This window comes from Aureococcus anophagefferens, assembly GCF_000186865.1.
Source record: "Aureococcus anophagefferens unplaced genomic scaffold AURANscaffold_11, whole genome shotgun sequence".
In the NCBI taxonomy this organism is placed as follows: domain Eukaryota; class Pelagophyceae; order Pelagomonadales; family Pelagomonadaceae; genus Aureococcus; species Aureococcus anophagefferens.
The window spans coordinates 269608-292576 of NW_008705571.1; the positions used below are offsets into that span (position 1 = coordinate 269608).

General features: G+C 71.9%; 3 protein-coding genes across 3 annotated transcripts; 2 read left to right on the forward strand and 1 right to left on the reverse strand.

Annotated features, from left to right (window-relative positions):
• Positions 1–6788: 6788 nt before the first annotated feature.
• AURANDRAFT_71747 (hypothetical protein) lies at positions 6789–13976 on the reverse strand (the record flags this gene model as incomplete). The annotated part of the gene is made up of 4 exons (XM_009039528.1): positions 6789–10126; positions 10416–10636; positions 10729–11354; positions 11819–13976. 4 exons carry the CDS (start codon positions 13934–13936, stop codon positions 6789–6791), a joined length of 6303 nt encoding a protein of 2100 aa, XP_009037776.1.
• A 2328-nt stretch (positions 13977–16304) lies between these two features.
• Positions 16305–18617, forward strand: AURANDRAFT_27414 (hypothetical protein; the record flags this gene model as incomplete). Its single annotated transcript, XM_009039297.1, has 1 exon — positions 16305–18617. The coding sequence occupies one exon, from the start codon at positions 16305–16307 to the stop codon at positions 18615–18617; it is 2313 nt and encodes a 770-aa protein (XP_009037545.1).
• Positions 18618–20355: 1738 nt separating this feature from the next.
• On the forward strand, positions 20356–21069 carry AURANDRAFT_3107 (hypothetical protein; the record flags this gene model as incomplete). The annotated part of the gene is made up of 1 exon (XM_009039252.1): positions 20356–21069. A coding segment is annotated over one exon (714 nt), but the record flags the coding sequence as incomplete, so codon positions are not given.
• Positions 21070–22969: the final 1900 nt, after the last annotated feature.

The window sequence follows — 22969 nt, forward strand, 5'->3', positions numbered from 1 at the left end:
GGCGAGACCGTCTCGATGCGCATGATGTTCACGGGCGCCGACGACCGCGAGGGCCTCGTCACCCTGCGGCTCTGCGAGGGCGTCCCCGACCCGGGCCAGAACATGTGCAACGACAACAACGGCTTCATCGAGGAGATCACGTTCCTGAGCAAGGTCGTCCACAAAATCGGCGACACCGAGGACATCTGCGAGGGCCACGACTACACCCAGACGGTCTGCGAGGCCATCTCCTGCTGCGAGTACGACGCCACGGACGGCTGCGAGGCCGAGTACGAGGGCCAGTGCAACAACGACGGCACTTTGGTCAGCTACACGATCCCCAAGACCCTCGCGCCCGGGGACGACTACTACTTCGCCATGTTCATCGCCGTCAGCGGCAATATGCGCAAGCTCGGCGACGCCGACGCCGACGGCCGCCGCAAGGCCCTCGACGTCGACGACACGGACGACGACGAGCTCGAGATCTACTTCACCGACAACTTCGCGGTCGTCGACTACGAGCCGACGCCCGCGCCCTTCAAGTCCAAGGCGCCGACGCCGCTGCCGACGCACAAGCCCTCCAAGACCGGCGACCTCCCGACGGCCTACCCGACCTACGTGCCCACGGCGGCGCCCATCAACCCGACGGTCGAGCCCACGGACTGCGAGATGACGTTCCGGGACCTCGACCTCGAGTGGGAGTGGGGCGAGACCGTCGACATCGACCTCCACATGTGCAACAAGGTCTACTCCTACTCCTACGGCGTCATCGACGTGCTCCTCTACGAGGGCTCCGTCTCCGGCGACCCCGTCGAGACCATCGCGCAGTACGAGGCGATGCACACGGCGGACACCATGCTCCACTTCAAGGTCCCGAGCGCGCTCCCCGTGTCGGACTACCGCATCCGCGTCATCGAGTACGGCCAGGGCTTCGACGTCGAGTCGCCGGAGATCCTCATCGTCGGCGGCGGCGCGCCGTCGCCCGCGCCGGTGAACCCGTCGCCGGAGCCGACGCTCGAGCCGACGCCCGAGGTCCTCGGCTGCTTCGGCATCACCGTCGAGGACCTCGTGCTGGACAGCATCTCCAACGACGGCAAGGGCCACGGCTCCGTCGCGCCGGGCTCGGACGTCACCTTTGAGGTGGAGTACAGCGGCGACTGGCCCTACGACGAGAGCGAGGTCAACGTCGCCGTCCGCCTCTGCCGCGGGGCCTGCACGAGCATCCGCCAGACGCTCATCTATAACCTCGAGGTCGAGGACACGGGCGGCAGCGACGACGAGACCGCGACGCTCTCGCCGTACCTCGAGACGGGCGACGACTACCGCTTCCTCATCGAGGTCGAGGAGGGCGGCGAGACGTGCAAGAGCGGCTTCTTCACGATCACCAACTACGCGCCGACGACGTCGCCGACGCCGGAGCCGACGCCCGGCCCGAGCGTGCCGCCGAGCCCCGTGCCGACGGCGCCGACGGTCACGTTCCACCCGCAGCCCGAGCTCTGGCTCGTCGGCGAGACGTACGACGTCACGATCCGCGTCGGCGACTCGCGCCTCGTCTACTCCTACGGCTACGGCCAGAACGGCGCCGTCGTCGACGTCCTGCTCTACAGCGTCGCGCCGTCGGGGTCGTCCTACGTCGACCCGACGGAGACCATCGCGGTCTACCAGGAGCTCACGGGCCCGCGCGAGACGTTCACGTTCGCCGTGCCGTCGGACATCGCCGTGGGCAGCACGTACCAGATCCGCGTCATCGAGTACACGCGGGGCTACGACGTCTACAGCGACGCCTTCACGATCGCCTACGGCACGCCGACGCCCGGGCCGACGGTGGACCTGCTCCCGACGCCCGCGCCGACGCCCGCGCCGACGCCCGCGCCGACGCCGAGCGCGATCCTCATCAACGTCGACGGCCTGTCCTACGACAAGGGCCAGGCGCTCCTCGCGGGCGTCGCGTACGACCTCACGACGCAGTTCACGGGGTCGCTCACCGACGACCTCTCGTCGGTGCGCATCTGCCCCGTCTGGGAGATCGAGGACCACGGCCACTGCGAGCCCGACAGCGACCACGCGCAGACCGTGGCCTACATGGTCGACGACGGCGTCTCCGCGTCGTTCACGCCGGACGCGAAGCTCGTCGAGGAGGGCCTCGTCGTCTTCCAGGTCATGTCCATCCAGGGCGACCTGGCCTTCACGGGCACCTTCGCCGTCGCCGACTTCGAGCCGAGCCCCGCGCCGTCGGCGCCGCCGTCGCCGAAGCCCACGATGTCGGACCCGTCGGCCGCGCCGTCCGCCGCGCCGTCCGCCGCGGGCCTCCGGCTCCACGTCACGACGGCGACGCACACGCCCGTCTGGTTCGTCGGCGAGAGCGAGCAGATCGACCTCCACCTCACGGGCCTCGGCGACCCCGGCGCGCTGTCGACGGGCTTCGTCGACGTCTACATGTACGACGCGGACGACGCGGCGATGCAGCCCGTCGTCGTCCTCGCCGAGGGCGCGGAGATGATCGACGGCGCGCTGAGCCTGAGCTACGCGGTCACGTCCGACTACGTCGGCGGCTTCAAGATCCGCGCCCACGAGTACACCTACGGCTACTACGCGGAGAGCGACGAGTTCCACATCTCGACGACGTCCTACCCGACGGCGGCGCCGAGCCCGGACCCGACGCCCGCGCCGACGCCGACGCCGACGCCCGGCCCGCTGCCCGAGCCCACGGCGGCGCCGACGATCTCGACGCTCCTCGTGGACCTCCAGCTCGACGCCGACGCCATGGCGCCCGACGCGACCGTCGTGTCGAACGCGTCCGTCTTCACGGTCACGTTCACCTACTCCGGCGAGCTCCAGAAGGTCAGCGGCTACCTCACGCTGCGCATCTGCGAGTCGACGTCGAGCCACGTCGCCTACTCCGGCGACGCGGCCGCCGCGACCTACGAGTCGTGCGACGAGGCCGAGACGCTCCTCCTGTCGCAGACCTTCTCCGAGTCCCTGACCTACGAGTTCACGGCGCCGACCATCGACTCGTCGAAGCCCTTCTACCTCCGCGCGGACTCCATCGCGTCGCGCGACAGCGGCGACTACGACTCGCAGTCCGCGTACACGCTCGCCTACGAGAGCGACAACTTCTACTTCGTCGCGTTCTACCCGACGGCGAAGCCCACGGAGGCGCCGACGATCCCGCCGACGTACCCGCCGACGACGACGCCCGTCTTCGAGCCCACGGCCCTGCCCACGGAGCCCAAGCCGAGCTCGGCGCCCGTGCCCGCGCCGACGGTCGGCGTGCTCCTCGACAGCGCGCTCTGGTACAAGACGGACGAGCCGAGCAAGGACTGCGTCTGGGTCGCCGCGTACTTCGACACGGACAACGACGACTACGTGCGCTGCGACGTCAAGGGCTGGGACGACACCTTCGCGTACGAGTCCTGTGCCCTGACCTGCGCGGACTACGACTCGAGCAACCTCTAGACCCCCCGCCCCGCCCAGCTCCCCCCCAATTCGCCTCTTCGCCCCGGCGAACCCCACCGCCCCCCGCCGCCCACTCCGCCCGTCCCTCTAAAGACGCCCTTGTTCTTGCAATCGCTGCGTTTGTGTGACGGCACCTTGAAGCACCGTGACACAAGAATCTGTGGCGGCAGCTGATCGAACTGCCTGTCGTGGGCTGCGCTAATCGGCGCGGCATATAAGATGGTGGCAGCCTGATCGAACCTGCGAGCCATGGGCTGCAGCTAATCGGCGCGGCGAGCGATCCCATGCCTCGCAACTGAGCCGATGGCGACGCGCTGGCTCGTCGTCGTTTCAGCGCTGCCACTCGCCACGCACGCCACGATTCCCAAGGTGCTGTGGCAGACGGTGGCGAACGCGTCGCGGCTGACGCCCGCGTTCCTCTCGCAGCGGCGGCGGACGCTGAAAGCGAACCCGGGCTGGCGCGTCGAGGTCCTCGACGACGCGGCGCTCGAGCGCTTCGCGGCGTCCGAGCTCGACGAAACCCTGCGGCGCACGTTTGCGTCGATGAACCCGGCCGTCGGCGCCGCGCGCGCGGACTTCATGCGCTACGCGCTCCTCTGGGTGCGCGGCGGCGTCTACCTCGACGCGGACTGCTGCGTCCGCGAGCCGCTCGACGCCTGGCTCCGGGGCGGCGCGGGGCTCCAGCTGCTCTACGAGCCGCGCCAGTTCCCCTACCACGCGCCGCCGCGCACGGACGACCCGGACGAGCGGGACATCGCGGCGCGCGCGGGCCGCGTCTTCGCGCACCTGCGCGCGCGCGGCGTCGCGTCCGAGCCCGCCGGCGCGCACTCGCTGCTGCCGCTCGTCGTCGCGCAGTGGTTCCTCGCCGCGCGGCCGCGGCACCCGGTCCTCGGGGCCGCGCTCGCGCGCGTCGCGCGGTCCTACGACGCCTGGGCCGACGACGGCGACGCGCTGGCGCTCGAGGCGCGCTTCAAGGTCGTCTACCTCACGGGGCCCGCGCTCTTCAACGCCGTCCTCCGCGACGACGCCGGCGGCGACGTCGACGTGCTGGGCGTCGTCGACCGGCTCGACCGGCCCTGGGACGCCTGGGTCGCCGAGGCGTACGGGGACCGGAGGGTCGCGGGCCTCGTGGACTACCACTGCCTCGCGGACGCGTACGAGGCGCCGTCCGCGGGCTACGCGAACTACAAGGACCTCCCGAGCTGCGCGCCCATGAAGACCGACGCGCCGCGGTGCCCCGGCGTGGCGGTCCCCGCGTGCTACGGCGCCTACTGCCGCGCGCACGCGGACCTCCGCGCCGCGTTCTGCGGAGGCGGCGCGTGCGCCGCCGCGGCGGAGACCCAGGCCTGCGGCGCCCACTGGCGCGACCACGGCGCCGCCGAGGGGCGCGAGCCGAACCCGGAGGCGTGCTCCTGCTACGAGGCGTACTGCGACCGGGCGGACCGGCCCCGGCGCCGCCACGGCGCGCACCGGCACCGCCACGCGCGCCACCCCGGCTAATGTTTGTCCCAGGAGGAGTAAGCGCCGAAGGACGGGGGGCGCGTGTCTCCTGCTTGGTGCCGCCCCCCCTGATCTGGACATGCCTCTAATGATTAACGACGGTCAGCGGCGCGCGGCGGGCTTCTCGCCTCGTCGCTGGCCCGGGATGCGGCCGGAGACGGCGTCGACGCTCTGGCAGCCCTCGGCGCCCTCGATGCGCGACCACTCGCCGTTGAGCTCGTACCAGCACGTCCCGCGCGGCGTGACCTTGGTCGCCGTCGCCGGCAGCTCGGCCTGCAGCGACGCGGTCGCGTCGGCGCCGCGGGACCGGCGCGCGGCCTCCTCGCGCTGGCTCTGCTCCGCCTCGTTGAGCCGCTCGAGCAGGCCCGACAGCTCCTCGAGCTGCTTGTCCCGCGTCGGCTCCTCGCCCTGGACGGGCAGCGCGCGCGCCGCCCGCCGCGGCAGCGCGAGGCCCGCGGCGACCGGCACGGCGCGCAGCAGGCGCCGCCGCGAGAGCCGCCAGGCGCGCGCGGCGCCGCAGCAGAGCGCAGCGAGCACGAGCACGCGCTTGCACGGCATCGCGTCGTCGATTGTCGCGCCGCCGCGGCGCGCGAATCCTTCGCCACTGGCGCGGCAGAAGTTGTGCGCGCCCGCACCTTGGAACACGAGTCGAGTGAATGCAGGCACGATGCATTTTCGAGTGCGGGCAGCCCCGAATCAATCACACGCTTGCGATGGCATGGTGGACGGCTGTCCTGGCGCGGGCATGGACGCGGTGAACTTCTTCTGCGCGGAAGCCGATCAGAACCCGCCCGGAGACGAGTTTCGGGTCGGCGGAGGGCGGCCGTCGTCGCCGCCGCAGGAAGAAGTGCCCATGATGCCGGAGAAGAAGCCGTCGTCCTTCGACACGCTGCGCACGGCCCTCGGCAGCGGCGAGGCGACGGCGTCGCCCCCGAAGCCGCCCCCCGCGCCGGACCAGGGCGAGTTCAGCGACACGGCGTCGGGCGCGTCGCTCGTCTGCGGCGCGCCGCCGGACGAGATCGCCGCGCCGGCGCCGAAGCCCGACACCCGCCTGCGGACCCCCGGCCAAGCGCGCGCGCTCGGTCCAAGGACCCGCAGGCAAGAGGCAGCGCTGAGCTCGGCCAAGACGCGGCGGCCCCCGACCTCGCTGTGTGCGCCGTGATCAACTAAAGTCCCGCCGCGGCCTTCGACCTTGCCTACCGAGGGGACGTTCGAGCGCGTGAATGGTCGCAATCGATGCACCTGGCGCCGAGAACGAGCGCCGGACGGATCGCTCTCGGAGAGCCCTCAGCGCGGCCCAGCTGAACACCGTCCACCGACGGTCTCGCGGGCCGCTCGAAAGCTTCAAAGCCGCCCCAGGGCATCCCGAATCGATGCCCGTGCGAAGAAACATTCGTGCCCCTCGGCCTCTCGCTGCCTCGGCGGACGTCTGCGGAGCCGACATCGTGTCGCAGAGCCGGCGGACCGCGGAGCCGTTTCGCCGCGGCCGACGACGAGCTGGTGCGTCGGGCGCGCGCGCGACGCGACGGCCCGTCCAGCGACGCGCGCCCGGACGACGTGCGGCGGACCGCGGAAGCCGCGCACGCGGTCCAGGACTCCGTCGGGCGCGGGCAGAGTCGCGGAGCCGGTTCGCTGCGGCCGACGACGAGCTGGCCGACGACGAGCTCGTGCGCCGTACGCGCGAGCGACGCGACAGGCCGTCCGGCGATATCTCACACAATCGGAACGGAGTGTACGGCGGATCGCGGAAGCCGCAGCAGCTCGCGGTCCAGGAGCGCGCGAGACAACCTCCGAGTCGAGAACGATCGTGAGAGCGGCTAATTTAACTGTGAATTGGGCTAGGCCCCGCAGGGCTAGGCGTCGTCGAAGTCGCCGTCGCTGTCGTCGGCGTCGGAGAAGACGGGCTCGCCGTCCGTGATGCGGATCTCGTCGTCGGGGTCGCGCTCCACGGCGCCGTCGGCCTCGGGCTCCGCGGCGGTGGCGGCGCGCAGCCGGTCCTGGAGCTCGGCCGCCTTGCGCCGGGCTTGGACAACGTTGCTGTCCTTCTGGTTCTTGCGCAGCGCGGCGTTGCACTGCTTGATCGTGGCCTTCAGGTCCTGCATCTTCGCGGTGCTGGATTTCAGGACCCGGACCTTCTCCTGGCAGAGGTGCGCGTGCTCGGCCGCCGCGCCGTCGCGCTCGGCCACGAGCGCGCTCTTCTGGCGCCGGAGCAGGGTCTCCGCGCGCCGCATCGTCGCCCGATCGGTCTCGTCGCCGGCGCCGGACGCGGCGGGAGCCGTCGCGTCCGAGATCGCGGCGCTCGCGGCGACGAGCAGCGCGTTCGGCCCCTCTTGCGCCATGCCCAACGCCTTGGCCAGGTGCGCGTCGGAACCGGCCCGGCGCGCGGCGCGGCGCGTCGCCAAGGCCGTCGGCGGCGGCTCGCACGAGTCGCGCGCGAGCTCGAGCTGGAAGGCGGTGCCCACGGGCCGCTGCGTGACCGGCGCCGGCGGGCTCACGGCCACGTGGTCCAGGGGGCTCGCGCAGGGCGCGCCGTAGCCGTCCGGGTCCTCGTCGTCGGCTTCGAGGCGGTCGGCTCGAGAGCTCGTGTCCGTGGAGAGGCTCCGCGCGAGCTGCAACTCCCAGGCGCTCATGGGGCCGCCGTCGCCGCGCACGTTCACGTGGAGGTTGCTGCTCTTCAAGGGCTTCGGCGGGCCCGCCGGCGCGTAGACCAGGAGCCGCAGCTCCTCGGGGCGCGCCCGCGGATCGTCGGCGCCGCCGAGGATGTCCGCGAGCGTCGCGGGCTCGTCGATGGGCTCGAAGAGCATGAACGTCGGCGACGTCGCGCCGGACGTCTTGACCTCCGCGGCGACGAGCACGGCGTCCGGCGCGACGTTCAACGAGAGCGCGGCGACGCACGTCGACACGAAGCGCGGCTGCCCCGACGTCGTGGCGCGGTTCGACGGCTCGAAGCGGAGCGAGGCCAGCGCGACGGCGAGCTTGTCGCCGCCCAGCGCCACGCCGTAGGACGACTGCGTCATCTCGAGGTGCGAGAGCAGGGCCGCGCGGTCCGGGCGCCGCTCGCAGGACCGCGCGTCGCGGAAGAGCGCGGCCACGGCCGCGACCTCCTTCTTCACGGCGACGCCGCCGAAGTCGCGGCGCCTCTCGCGCCGCAGCTCGAGGGAGCGGTGGTAGCCGTGGAGCACGGCGGCGCCGAGGCCCGCGACGGCCGTGGCCGCCTTCATCTTGGCGAAGTCGCCGGCGGCGGAGCCCGTGAGCCCGCGGTTCGTCTCCGCGCGGCCTTCGTGGAGCCGCGTCGTGGAGCCGAAATTCTGGCTGCCGAGCCGCTGCTGGGAGGCCTGCACGATGCCCTCGTGGACCTCGCCGCTGGGCTTGCCCGACTTCTCGACGCCGCGGGTCGTCACCGTCATCGCCGAGCGCCAGAAGCCCAGGGACTGCGCGAGCGACCGCATGCGCGAGAGGAAGGGGAGCTCGAGGAAGAGGATGCCGTAGTTGGGCTTGTTGTTGGCCAGCATGGCCGGCGTGGAGATCGTCTCCGCGACGTTCGCGAAGAGCCAGTGGCGCCACTGGAGCGACGTCTTGAACGCGTGCAAGTTCATGGCCAGGAGCGCGTGGTCGCGGACGCACTCGAACTCGCTCCCGCCGTCGCCGCTCGTGAGGAAGGCCACGAGGAGCGCGACGAAGTCGGCCTGCTTGATGGTGCCGCCCTCGACGGGGAGCGCGTCGACGCGGGAGCGGAAGGCGTCGTCGCGGAGCATCGCGGACACGAGCTCCTTCACGGCGGCCAGGCACTGGATCCGCTCGTGGTGGACCTTCTTGCGCACGTTCTGCCCCGCCTCCGCGGACGACGTCGTGACGCCGGTGAGGCCGCGCGCGCGGGCCACGGCCCGGCCCAGGTGCTCGAAGCCGTGTTTCAGCGTGAGGTGCGTGAGGTGGAACACGGCGTGCAAGCGGTCGTGCTCGACGACGTTGCACGTGAGGAACAGGCTGAGCTGCTTCAGGACGATGTTCGCCTCCTCCTTGGAGCCGGCGCCGTCGATGACCGCGTCGCGGAGCTTGGCCAACGCGCTCTCGTACCGCGACACCGTGAGCCCGTCCGAGCATGTCATCACGAGGCCCTTCGACGTCGCGGGGCTGATCAGGGCGCAGTCGCTCAGGCCCTCGTCGCGCAGCAGCCTCAGGAACACGGCCTCGTCGGCCGGCCCGTCCGGCGTCGAGCTCGAGGGCGTCGCCGCGGTCGCCGCGGTCGCCGTCGTCGCCGGGGTCGCCGTCGTCGCCGTCGCCGCCGGGGTCGCGGCGGTCGCGGCGGTCGAAGGCGTCGCCGGGGTCGCCGTCGTCGAAGGCGTCGCCGTCGTCGAGGGCGTCGGCGCGGGCCGCGGCGACGCGGCGGCGACGGCCCGCGTCCACTGGCGCGTGAGCCGGCCGCCGATCGTCGGCGACACGGCGTCGGACTGCACGAGCACGGGCACGGGCACGGGCGTGAGCGCGGCCGCGGGCACGGGCGACTTGCGCTTCTTCGCCTCCTTGGCTTTGTTCGCCGCCGCGATGCCCTTCGACTTCGCGTCGACCGCGAGCTGCACCTTGGCCGCGCCGGCGACGCGCCGGGCCGCGGCGCGGTCCTTGAGCGTGTCGATCTGCTTCTTGCCCCGGTCGACGCCGTCGCTGATGCCGAAGGAGGCCGGCGTCTGGATGGGCAGGAGGTCCATGAAGATCCGCGCCGCGCCGTCGGTCGTGAGCTCGTTGTGCTGGCTCGCGGGGAGGACCTTGATCTCCGTCGCCTCCTTGTGGCCCGGCGTGACCTTGTCGATGGAGTGGCGCATGAGCTTGTCGAGCGTCGCGATCGCCTCCAACTTGACGCCCTTGGGGAGCAGCCGCGAGCCGCGGATCACGGGAAGCATGTCCATGTTCTCGAGCGTCGCGAGGCAGTCCGCGAGGCCGTAGACGAAGAGCGCGCGCGCGGCGTCGTGCGTGCTCGCCCGGCGCCCGCGGGCGGCGCCGGACGCGGCGAGGAGGGCGTCCGGGTCGAGGTCGCCGACCGTGAGCGGGAAATCCAGCGCGACGAGGCGCGACGGGAAGGCGAGGTCGGGCACGTCGCGCATGAGCTTCGAGAGCGTCTCGACGGGGCGGAACTCGATCTCGACGCGCTGGCCGTCGCGCTCGAAGGGCATGAAGACGCGGCCGTAGTCCTTGGCGCCTGTGTGGATTCCAACCACTGGTTTGGGGGGTCCTGGCCAAACTTTGCAACATGGCAGCTCGGCCAAATCAAAGTCGATTCGGCTGATTTTTGGACGAATCGATCGCTCTCGTCGAGCTCTCGAAGCACGGCGGAAAGCCTCGCGTCGAAACGTTCGCATACGCGCACATTGAAGTCGGGTTGAAGATTTGATTTCCACGCAGCTCGGCGCCCGCGGCCGCCGTCGCGGGCTCCTCGACGCGCGGCGGCCCCAGGACCTTCGGCAGGGAAATCTCGACGGCGCTGCAACTTCTCGCGCCGGTGACCAGGCTCGCGAAGGTGTGGCCGTAGAGGCCGTAGGCGTCGCGCTGCACGCAGACGAACTTGGGCATGGCGTCGTCGTAGAGGCCGCCGGCGGCCGCGAGCTGGATGCGCAGCAGCACCCGCACCGTGAAGTGCGTCATCGACGCCGAGGAGCGGTCGCTCCCGCCGAATTTGGCGCGCGCCGTGACGCAGGCGTTGTCGACGAGCCTGTGGAAAGACACGGTCGTTTCGGGGGTGTTTCGGGGGTGTTTCGGGGGTGTTTTCGGGGGTGTTTTCGGGACGCCGCGTCGCGCGAGCACGTCGAGGCGCCGTCCGCCGCGAGCCCGCGCGCCCAGAGCGCCGTGTTCTCCGAGCATATTGACGCGTATTCAGATTCAAAGGCACGGACGATCTTCCGGTCCGCTACTATCCGCAGCATGGCCATCTCCTCGAGCTCCACGTTCGTCGCCCCCTTGGCCGCCTGGACCAGGCCCCACCAGAGCAGGAAGTTCGGGCACTTCGCCGCCGACGCCGTGGCACCCAGCCACATGACGTGCAGCGTCCCTATCTTGGCCTTCATGTCCTTCCGCCCAATCCTCCCTGCCTTGGCCGCCCAGAACTCGTAGGACCCGGTCGCCTTCTCCAGGAGCGTCGACGGCGCGCCGGCCGCGAGCAAGGCCAGCTTCGTGCCCTTGAACTTCCTCAGCATCTTGAACGCGTTCTCGAGCAGGCGCTCGTCGCCGAGCGCGCCAGACAACAGGGACTCCAGCTCCTTGCCGAAGAGGATGTCGCATTCCCGGACGCCCTTGTCGAAGGTCTCTGTGTGCGTCGACGCGAGGCCCTTCGTCTTCTCGGCCGCGAGCTTCTTCTGGAGGTGCTCGATCTCCGCCCGGAGCGCGTGCGGGTCGTCGGAGAGGAGGTCGGGCTCGGGGGCAGCTGGGGCGGCCTTGTCATCGTCGGCGGCGTGTCCAGATGGGCTCAAGGCAGCCCCGGGCGCCGGGCCATCGAAGGGCGGCGGCCCCGCCGCGGGCGGACACGAGCGGCTGGCGCCGCGGCGCCGCGAGTGAGTCGACGACGACGCCAGGATGGACACTTGGGCCTCAAGTTTTATCGCTGCCAGAATGAAGTCGTCCTTGTGGCAAAATTGCAGCTGGACGCATGGCGCCCCAACACCAAAAAAGCCACGAAGTACGCTCCACGCGCGTCGCTCGTCCGCCGGGTCGCTCGTCGTCGCGGGGACGCGTGGCCGAGGCCGCCGGAGCCGCGGCGGCGGCTCGCCACGGCCGCGGCCGCGGCCGCGACCGAGACAACATGCGTGCGACGGCGGCCCAGCCCCTGCCCGCAGGGTCGCGCGAAGCGAACTTACTACTGCCCGCGCGCGACGACGGGCAGCTCGGCCCTCGAGAAGACGACGACGTTCGCCGACGCGCCGCGCCGGTTCCACCGCGCGGCGGCCACCTCGTCGACGACGAACTTCACGGCGCGGCGCTCGCCGAACGCCCGTTCGAGGCGGAGGAGCCCGTCCGTGAGCAGCGAGCAGATGATGCGGCCGCGAGCGTCGACCGTGTACCGCGCGCCCCAGCCCGTGAGCTTGCCCCTCGCGAGCGCGACGAACGTCGCCTGGAGCTTCCGCCGCCGGCCCGCGGCGCGCACCTCGCGGAGCAGCGCCCGAATCTCCGGGACGTCGATGGCCTCGACGGCGGGCACGCCCGCCTCGCGCGCCTCGAGCGCCGCGGAGCAGGCCGGGCAGCAGGCCGGGACCGGCGCCGCGAGCAGCGGCGCCGCGACGTCTCCGAGCACGTGCGCGGCGACGGATCGCCAGCAGAACCGCACGGACTCGAAGAGGCGCACGAGGTCCGTGAACTCGGCGAGCTTCTTCGCGTCGTCGACGATGATGCCCGCGACGGCGAAGAGGGCGGCGCGCGGGAACGCGACGACGACCGTGCCGCTCTGGCCGGCGCCGCGCGCCGCGCGGCCCACGAGCTGGAGCCAGGACTTCACGCCCGAGGGCGGCTCCATGACGATGATGGTGCGCAAGTCCGGGTGGTCGAGGCCGCGGTGCCCGGCCTCGTTCACGACGCCGACCGCGCCGTAGCCCGTCTCCGAGAGCGGCGCCTTGAGCCGCCGGAGCCGGCTCCGCTTCTCATCCATGGCGAGGTTCCCCCGGATCTTCACGACGTCGCGCTCGGGGAACTGCGTGGCGAGGTGGTCGCCGAGGGTCTCGACGACGCTCTTGCGGAAGGCGAACACGAGCGCGGCGCCGTCGTCCGCGTCGCGGACGTAGTCGACGACGCCGCCGCCGTCGCCCGTGTGGATGTCGACCATGGAGTTGATCGGCGACGCCGTCCGGATGACGAGCGTCGCCGGCGCGGGCGGCAGGCCGAGGGCCTCGAGGAGCGAGCCCACCTCGAACTTGGACAGCGTGCCCGACAGGGCGACGACGGGCGCCTTCGCGCCGGCCAACGCGAAGCAGGCCTGGATCGTGCGCCCCTGCGCCTCCTGGCTCCGCCGGAACGAGTCGTCGTTGCCGACCTCCTCGTCGCACTCGTCGATGACCACGAGGGAGATGATGCCCGCGCGCGCCGCGAGCACGAACCACGCCGCGTGCTCCGCGAGCATCTCGGGGCACATGACCAGGACGGCGACGTCGCACGCCTTGGCCGAGATCGCGGCCAGCACGGGGTGGCGCGCCGTCGACGCCGACGTCGAGCTCGACGCGGCGGCGTCCGCGTAGTCGAAGACGACGTCGCCGTCGTCGTCGCGCGCGCCCGCGCGCTCCAGGCCGGCGACCGCGGCGGCGAAGTCGCCGCGCCCGCCCGCGTTCCGCCAGCCCTCGCCGTAGCGCCCCTGGAGGTCGTCGACCTTGTCGGCGACGAGCGCCTGCGTCGGCGCGGTCCAGACGCAGACCTGCTGCGCGCCGCGGTCCAACGCGTCCCGGGCCCGAGCCGCCGCGACCATCGCCGGCGGCAGGCTCTTGCCGGCGCCGCAGCGCACGGCGAGGAGGACGTCGCGCCGCTCGTGGAGCGCCGCGATGGCGTCGACCTGGAACCCCCGCAGCGGGCCGTAGAGCGGCAGGTAGTCGTTCGCGAACGAGTACGGGTCGTCGAACGGCGGCGGCAGCGAGACCCGCCCCTCCGGTCCGTCGACGAAGCGGAGCACGAGCGCGTCGCGCCCCGCCGCGTCCTCCGCGTCCGCGGCGTCGACGATCTCGACGCCACGCCGCAGCAGCTCGCGCGCCGCGCCGCGGAACGCGTCCGGCGCGACGTCGTCGTCGATGGCGAGGAGCGCGTCGGCGAGCTCGCCCCACCGCGCGAACCACGTCTCCCCGCGCTCGGGGTCCGTCTTGTGGCAGAGGTCACCGTCGCTGTCGGCCTCGGCGTCGTCGGCGGCGTTGTTGTGCCGATTCGTCGACTCGCCCAGCACCGATCGCCGGCGAACCTTCCGAGAGCCCGTGCTCGACCGCCGACGGGCCGATTTTTTCCATTCCAGCGACGGCGCGTCGCCCAGGGAGTCTAACTCGAGGTCCATGGCGTCCGCCGACGCCAGAGAGGCGCACGTCGACGAGTTTCGGTCTGGCTTCGGCGGCCGAAGCTCAGCGCTGCCTCTTGCCTGCGGGTTCTCTTGAACCGCTCTCCGAGCGGGGCAAGGTCGGCCCGCAGGCGGGTGGAAGCCCGAGAAGGCGGACGTGCGCGCGCTCAAGGGCTTCGGCGGCCTCGACGCCGAGTGCCTCGGCGAGGTCGTCGGCGCCATGCGGCCCGTCGTCGAGGAGCGCACGGCGCCCAAGCCCAAGCCCAAGGTCGTCAACGTGCCCGTCTTCGCGACGCTCCTCGTGAAGCGGCTCAGCGAGGACCACCACAGCGGCGACGTCAAGCTCGAGGCGACGATGATCCAGCGCACGCTCTTCGCGGACCCGCTCCTCATCCGCGAGGCCGCGGGCAGCTCGACGCCCGACGACGAGGCGTCGCTCCTCGGCTTCGAGATGCGCGTGAACGACAGCCTCGACAAGGACACGCTCATCCACGTGCGCAAGACCATGCGCGGCACGCTCGGCGACAGCGCGCCGGGCCAGACCTTCTGCGCCGTGACGGCGTCCGCGGAGCTGCCCCTCGTGCTCGTGCCCCTCGTCGACTGCCAGCCGTTCGGCATCCGCGCGCTCGAGCTCACGCTCGAGTATTCGAGCTTCGTGTCCGCGGTGCCCGGCGGCGACATCTACAACTTCCGGCCGGACCTGCTCTGCCACGTCGAGGACCTGCGGAACCTGGTCTGCGTCAAGAACTGGAACGGCGCGAAGCGCGAGTCGCTCGACCAGATGTACAGCTGGGACCTCATCAACACGTCGCCGACGGTCGAGTTTTTGGTGGAGGCGTCCGTGGACAAGGGTTCCGGCCAGTGCAAGACGGTCTACTGCCCGCGCGTGCGCCTCACGTGGTTCGTGACCAAGGACTGGCTCGACGCGTTCATCACGACGATGCTCCCCGTGCTCTTCGTCGCCATGGGCAACATGCTCAACGGCATCTACTGCCTCCCGGGCGCCGACGACCACATGGGCCACGGCATCGTCGACGACGACTGGAACCACGACAACCCCGAGGACGTCCAGGCGCAGCGCGGCGCGTTCTTCGCAAACCAGCTCACGCTCGCGCTCACCTTGGTCTTCATGATCCCGCAGCTCCGGTCCACGTCGTCGTTGTCGAACCAGGCGTCGTCCAACGACACCTTCGTCGGCCTCCTCTTTTTCGGCCTCTGCGTGGGCCTCTGGGGCGGCATCAACCGCTCGCACCGCGTCTTCCTCCACGTGTCCAACTACATCCTCTTCGGCACGCTCGTCGTCCCCGTCAAGCACATGACCCACTACATGCGCATCCGGAAGACGATCCACAAGGCCTTCCGCCACGACGAGTCGCCCCTCTGCTTCAACGGCCGCCCGGGCAAGCCCAAGAAGAAGGCCGGCGGCGGCAAGGCCGGCGGCGGCGACGTCGACGTGTCGACGCTCGCGCACTTCTACGCCTTCGACGCCGCAAGGCCATCCACGCCAACGACGCCATCAGCAAGCACCCGGACTCGCCCTGGCGCCGCACGACCTCCAAGGCCGGCGTCCTCGAGAGCGTCTACTGCGGCATCCGCTCCGAGGACATCAAGACGGACGTCTTCTCCTGGGGCCAGCCGCCCCAGCTCACGATCGACAGCATCGCCAAGAAGGCCCACGGCTCCATCAACCTCGGCGCCCAGATGGGCGCCGACGCCGTCGCGGGCCTCAAGAGCCACTTCACGCCCACGCACGGCGAGGCCAAAATCGGCGACGAGGCCGGCGGCTCCCAGGTCACCGAGAATACGGGCTACGCCTGGAAGATGGGCCGCGACAACATGTCGACGACGGCCGTGCGGACGGCGAAGTAGGGGGGGGGGCGCGCTTTAACTCCGCCTCGTGCGAGATCAGATTAGGGAGAATTGACCGACGGCGTCCCGACAAGTGTCCCGACTTTGAAATCCTCGAGCCGGTACGCCGGCGCCCGGCGGGTTGAAGTCTTCAGTGAAGCCGACCATCGCCCACAGCGGAGCCTCAATTTGCTTCGACGCCGCGCGGCCGCAACTTACTGTGCCGTCCTGCAGCAAACGCGTTGACACCGCTCGCCCTCGCACCGTGCGACACCACTCACCCTCTCTCGCACCGCACGCGACCCGGGAGGTGCGAAACGGTGCCCGTTTTCCCCGCCCGCGGACGCCCCGAACCCCTACCGGCTGCCGCAACCTTCTTTGCCCCGCGGCGCTTCGTTCCCCCGACGCCGCCCGACCGCTCGCAGGCGCGACCGCCACGATGATCGCCGCGGTGCTCCTGGCCTCCTGCGCGTCGGCGCTCGTCGCCCCGGCGTCGCGGCGCGCGGCGCCGCGGACGCGGATGCGCGCCGGGCTCACGCTCTTCGACAAGATCTTCCGGGACCACGTCGTCTCCGAGGACGACGGCGGCGCGGCGCTCATCTACATCGACCGCCACCTCGTCCACGAGGTGACGAGCCCCCAGGCCTTCGAGGGCCTCCGGCTCGCGGGCCGGCCCGTGCGGCGCCCCGACTGCACGCTCGCGACCGTCGACCACAACGTGCCGACGTCGAACCGGGACTCGTTCCACAGCGGCACGGAGAGCGTCGACACGTTCCTCGAGGACGTGGCGTCGCGGACGCAGGTCCTCGCGCTCGAGGAGAACGTCGCGGATTTCGGCGTCAAGTACTTCGGCATGAGCGACAAGCGGCAGGGCATCGTCCACATCATCGGCCCCGAGCAGGGCTTCACGCTGCCCGGGACGACCTGCGTCTGCGGCGACTCGCACACGGCGACGCACGGCGCCTTCGGCGCGCTCGCGTTCGGCATCGGCACGTCCGAGGTCGAGCACGTCCTCGCGACGCAGACGCTGCCCCAGAAGAAGGTGAAGAACATGCTCGTGCGCGTCGACGGCCCGTTGCGGCCCGGCGTGACGTCCAAGGACATCGTGCTCCACGTCTGCGGCGAGATCGGCACCGCGGGCGGCACGGGCTGCGCGATCGAGTTCGCCGGCGAGGCGATCCGCGGCCTCACGATGGAGGGCCGCATGTCCATCTCGAACATGGCCATCGAGGCCGGCGCGCGCGCGGGCCTCATCGCCCCGGACCAGGTCACCTACGACTACCTCGAGGGCCGGCCCATGTGCCCGACGGGCGCGGAGTGGGACGCGGCCGTCGCATACTGGGACACGCTCGGGAGCGACGCGGACGCGGCCTACGACACGACGGTCATCATCGACGCCAAGGACATCGCGCCGACCGTGACCTGGGGCACGTCGCCCCAGGACACGGCGCCCATCACGGCCGTCGTGCCCGACCCCGCGGACGCGGCCGACGCGCCGCGCAAGGCGGCCATGGAGCGGTCCCTGGCCTACATGGGCCTCGAGCCGGGCACGAAGCTCGCCGACGTGCCCGTGGACATGGTCTTCATCGGGTCCTGCACGAACGGCCGCATCGAGGACATGCGCGCCGTCGCGGCCGTCGCCGAGGGCCGGAAAGTCGCCGCGAACGTCGAGCGCGCGATGGTCGTCCCCGGCAGCGGCCTCGTCAAGGAGCAGGCCGAGGCCGAGGGTTTGGACAAGATCCTCGAGGCCGCGGGCTTCGAGTGGCGCGAGCCGGGCTGCTCCATGTGCCTCGCGATGAACCCGGACAAGCTCAAGCCCCAGGAGCGGTGCGCGTCGACGTCGAACCGCAACTTCGAGGGCCGCCAGGGCAACGGCGGCCGCACGCACCTCATGTCGCCCATCATGGCCGCCGCCGCCGCCGTGACGGGCACGCTCACGGACGTCCGCGATTTGCTCGGCGACGTCGAGAACGGGTCCTTCGAGGCGCCGCCCGAGGCCACGCCGACGATCGACGCCTTCTTCGCCGACGCCACGGCCTCGACGGGCCCCCAGATCAACGCCGACGCCACGGCCGGCGGCGGCGACGGCGACGCGGCCGCGGGCGGCGGCATGACGCCGTTCGTGACGCTCACGGGCCTCGCGGCGCCGCTCGACATCCAGAACATCGACACGGACATGATCATCCCCAAGGAGTTCCTCAAGACCATCAAGCGCAGCGGCCTCGGCTTCGCGGCCTTCGCGGAGCTGCGCTACGAGAACCCGGACGTCGTCGCGACGGCCGGCACGCCGGACGTCGCCGTGGACCGCGCGGACTTCGTGCTCAACCAGGCGCCCTGGCAGGGCGCGGCGAACATACTGGTGGCCGGCGACAACTTTGGGTGCGGCTCGTCGCGCGAGCACGCGCCCTGGTCCATCAACGACATGGGCATCCGGTCGATCATCTCGACGTCGTTCGCCGACATCTTCTACAACAACTGCTTCAAGAACGGCATGCTCCCCATCATCCTCCCCCGCGACGCCGTCGAGGACCTCCTCGACGCCGCCGCCAAGTGCGAGCAGCTCACCGTCGACCTCCCGTCGCAGACGGTGTCGCGCGCGGACGGCACGGGCGCGACGTACTCGTTCGACGTCGACCCCTTCCGCAAGAACAACCTCCTCAAGGGCCTCGACGACATCGGCCTCACCATCGCCAACAACGCCGACGACATCGCCAAGTTCGAGGACAAACGCTCCCGCGTCTGGCCCTGGCTCGACGGCGCGACGACGCGCGTGCCGGACAACATGCCCGTGCCGCTCGCCGCGTCCGCGCAGGAGCTCCAGGCCAGCCGGTGAGCCGGGCCCGCCCCGTCCGCCGCCCCGAAGGCGCGCGGTATACATACACGCCAGCGACCGCCGTTGTTACTCGTCCTCGTCCTCGACCTTGGGCAGGCCCGACAGGTCGGGCGCGACGCGCTCGTAGGGCTTCGCGTCCGCGTCGTTGTTGAACTTCTGGCCCACGACCTTCTTCTGCTTCTTCAGCCGCTCGTAGTCCGGGTAGCGCACGAGGATGAACTCGCCGCTCTGCTTCTCCACGGGCACGTAGCGCGAGAAGGGCCCGAACTCGCCCGACTGCGAATTCGCAAACATCTCGAGGTCGACTTGGCGCTTGTTCTTCGCCGCGTTGTCCTCGGTCTGCTTCCGCAGCCGGAGCACGAGGGGCGACTCCTCGTCGATCATGCCCGCCTTGGCCTCGGCGGCCTTGCGCGCGCCCGCGAGCGCGCCCGCCTGCTCCTCGGCCGCCGTCTTGTCGATTTGAGGCGGCGCGGCGCCGCTGCACGCGCCCAGGATCCCTCGCCGCCCGCAGCCCGACTCGCTGAAGAGCTCCGTCTTGTAGTCGGACAGCGCCGCCGAGGCAGCGCGCGGCATCGCGAGCGACGCCGCGGCGCCGGCGACGAAGCGGCGGCGGCTGGTTTGTGGGCGTGTTGTTGCCGGTTCGAGCGCGCAAACGCTTGCGAACAAGATCAGCGTTCTGCGCATCATGTTTTTTTGCACGCGTCGCTGCTGCTGCAGCGGAAGGCAGAGGTGCGCTGGCGGGCGACGGCGCGACGACGATGACGACGGTGGTGGCGAACTGCAATCACACCAGTGTGCACTGCACAAACCGGTGCAGACGATGGCGCTCCCAAACGTGCTGAAAAGCGCGGCCTTGCGCGGCTTCCGACGCAGCATATACCTCCGGCGCGCGGCGCCGTTCTCGGCCAACGCCGTCGCGGAAGAGGCCGCGCCGCCGTACGTCCTGCTCCCGCAGGACGACGCGTCGCCGGCGCGCGTCGCCTCCCTGCTCGACGCGCATGGGTTGGTCGTCATCCACGACCTGGTGCGCGGCGATGCTCTGGAACACTTCTCGTCGTCGCTGCGCGAGCACACGTCCGAGGTCCTCGCGGACTGCGAGGGCGTGCCGCTGGGCGTGGGCTCCGCGCGGTCGTTCGAGGAAGTCGTGCTCCGGTCGCCCGGGCGCTACGACGTGCCGCACGACTTCGCGGCGCTGGAGAAGCACGGCGCGCTGGACCGCGTCGAAGCGCTCGCGCGCGCCGCGCTGGGCGACGACTGCGAGCGCGCCTTCTGCGGGACCGTGCTCGCGCGGCCCGGGTCGCCGGCGCAGGAATGGCACGCGGACTCGCTCCACGAGTCCGAGGCGGAGCGGCCGGCGCAGCTGCTCAACGTGCTCGTGGCCCTCGACGACATCACGGTGCCCATGGGGCCCACGGAGCTCCTGCCGGGGTCCCACCAGCGGACGAACCACCGCGCGGAGGCGCGGCGGGAGAGGCCGCGCTTCGACGAGGCCATCGTCTACCAGCACGCGAGCCACGGCCCGGCGCTGCTGGGCATGGACGCGGGGGCCGTCTTCCGGGCCGTCGTGCCCCGGGGCGGCGGCGTCATCTTCGACGACCGCATCCTGCACCGGGGCGGCGCGAACGCGTCGGCCGACGACCGCTGGGTCGGCTACTTGAGCTATTTGCGCCGGGGCTTCTCCGCGGACACGCACTTCGAGGCCTTCCGGCGCCTGCGCGACCTCGTCGCCGCGGCGCCGGACGTCCCGACCGTGCGCGCGGAGTTCCCGGGCTTGGCGGCCGTCGGCGAGAACGCGCTTTTGGACGGCGCGTCGGGCAGCCAGGTCCACGCGTCCGTGCTCGACGCCGTGCGCGAGGCCTTGGTCTTCGCCGCCGCGAACCTCGGCGGCGCCTACCCGTCGTCGGCGAAGGTGCTGGACACGGTCGTGGCCGCGCGCGCGGCCGCGGCGGACCTCTTCGGCTGCGAGCCCGCGGAGGTCGTCTTCGGCAACAACGCGACGTCGCTCGTGCTGCGCGCGTCGCGGGCGCTGGCGCGGACCTGGGACGCCGGCGACAACATCGTGCTGTCGTCGCTGGACCACGACTGCAACGCGGGGCCCTGGGCTTGGGCCGCGCGCGACGCGGGCGTTCGGGTGCGGTGGATCCCCGTCAAGGGCGACGGCTGCCTCGACGTCGACGCGCTCGAGGCGCTCGTCGACGCGCGCACGCGCCTCGTCGCCTGCGGCTACGCGAGCAACGGCCTGGGCTCCGTCACGGACGTGTCGCGCGTCTGCGGCGTCGCGCGAAGAGCCGGCGCGGTCTCGTTCGTCGACGCGGTGCACTACGCGCCCCACGGCCTCGTCGACGTCGACATCGTCGGCTGCGACTTCCTCGTGCTGAGCCCCTACAAGTTCTTCGGCCCCCACTGCGGCGCGCTCTTCGGGCGGCGCGAATTACTGGAAGCGCTCGAGCCCGCGAAGCTCCGCGTCGCGGACGGCGGCCTCCCGAGCGACGCCAACTGCCACATGTCCAAGTGGGAGGTCGGCACGCAGAACTTCGAGGCGCTGGCCGGCACGACGGCGGCCGTCGACTACCTCGCGTCGCTCGGCGACCGCTTCGGCGGGCTCGCGGCCGGCGGCCGGACGCGCCGCGAGCGGCTCGTCGCGGGGTTCGGCGCCATCGCGCGCCACGAGCACGTGTTGAAGCGGCGCTTCCTCGCCGGCGCGGCGAAGGTCCCGGGCCTCGTCGTCCACGGCGTCGCGGACCTCGGGAGGCTGGACGAACGGACGTGTACGTTCGCGGTGACCAAGGCCGGCGTCGACCCGGAGCGGCTCACGGCGGCGCTCGTCGACGATCACGGCGTCTACTGCACCTACGGCAACCACTACTGCACGTTCTGGGACGACCTCGGCCTCGACAACGCGACGGGCGCGACGCGGCTCGGGTTCCTCCACTACAACACGGCCGGCGACGTCGACAAGGCCCTCGCCGCGCTCGCGGCGGTCGAGTAAACGGAAATTTCGGGACTTTCGTTACTTCAGGGGCCCTCGGTGATCTCGTCCTCGCCGTCGAGGTCCGGGACGAGCGCGCCGCGCGCGCGCGCGAGGACCGCGTCGAGCTCGCCGAGGTCGAGGTCCTTGGGCTCCGACGAGTCCGCGAAGTCGCGGAGGAGCGCGTCGTCGCCCGATTCGGCGGCGACGTCGGCGGCGTAGTCCGCCGTCTCCGGCGCGTCGAGCGCGTCGTCGAGGTCCGGGAAGAAGTCGTCGGTCTTGTCCGCGAGGAGCTCGTCGACGTCCGTCGCTTCCGCCGGGCGCGGCGCGCCGAGCTCCGGCACGCCCGGCACGTCGAGGTCGACGCCGAGGCCGGCGCGCAGGTGCGCCAGGCTGCGGCGGCTCGCCGGCGCGAGGAGGTCGCCGCCGACGTCGTCCGCGGGCGTGTCGTCCGCGTAGTCGGCCGCGACGCGCTTCGCCTCGGCGACGCGCGCGTCGGCCCGCAGCTTCTCGGAAGCCAGATGGATGCGCGCCCCGGCCTCGGCGTCGGCGGCCTTGGCGTCCGCGTGCTGCTTGCGCTTGAGCGCGGCCTTGGCGCGCGCGGCGCGCTTCCGCATGTCGTCGCGGACGTCCGCGAAGCGGCGCCGCTCGTCGCGCGTCGCGCGGCTCCGCTCCTCGCGCAGCGTCGCCGCGAGGTCCAACGACCGCGCGTGGGTCGCCACGAGCGCCGCGCGCTTCGCGTCGCGGAGCTCCGCGGCGCCCGCCTCGCGCGCGACGGCCGCCAGCGCGCCGTGCACGGCCTCCTCGCCCTCCATGCCCTTGGCGTCGTCGTCCGCCGCCGCCGCGCGGAGGATGGCGTCGAGCGCCGCCTCGTGGGCCATCTCCTCCGCGTCGCCGAGCTGGCGCGCCTCCGCGAGCGCCGCGGCGTCGCGCGCCGCCGCCGCGGCGCGGAGCCGCGCCGCGCGGTCCGCCGCCTCGCCCGCGCGCGCGCCCGCGAAGGCGTCGGCGGCGTCGCGCGCGCGCTGGACGCCCTCGGCGGCGTCCAAGATGGCCTGCTTGGACGCGAGGCGCTGGTCCCGGCGCCGCGCGCCGTCGGCCTCGGCGTTCGCGAGCCGCGCCGCGCGGCGCCGCTCGACGGCCGCGAGGCCCGCGTCGCGCCTGAGCGTCGCCTCGAGGAAGGCGCGCTCGGCGGCCCGGCGGCTCCGCGCCGACTCCTCGAGCGCCGCCGCGTGCTCCTCGTCCTCGGCGAGGCGCCGCGCGTCCGCGTCGAGCTTCGCGTCTTCCGCCTGCAACCGCAGCGCCGACGCGCGCGCCGCGAGCGCGGCGCGCGTCGCCTGGGACGCCACGTCGTCCCTCAATTCCTTGGCGTCGGCCTCGCGCTCCA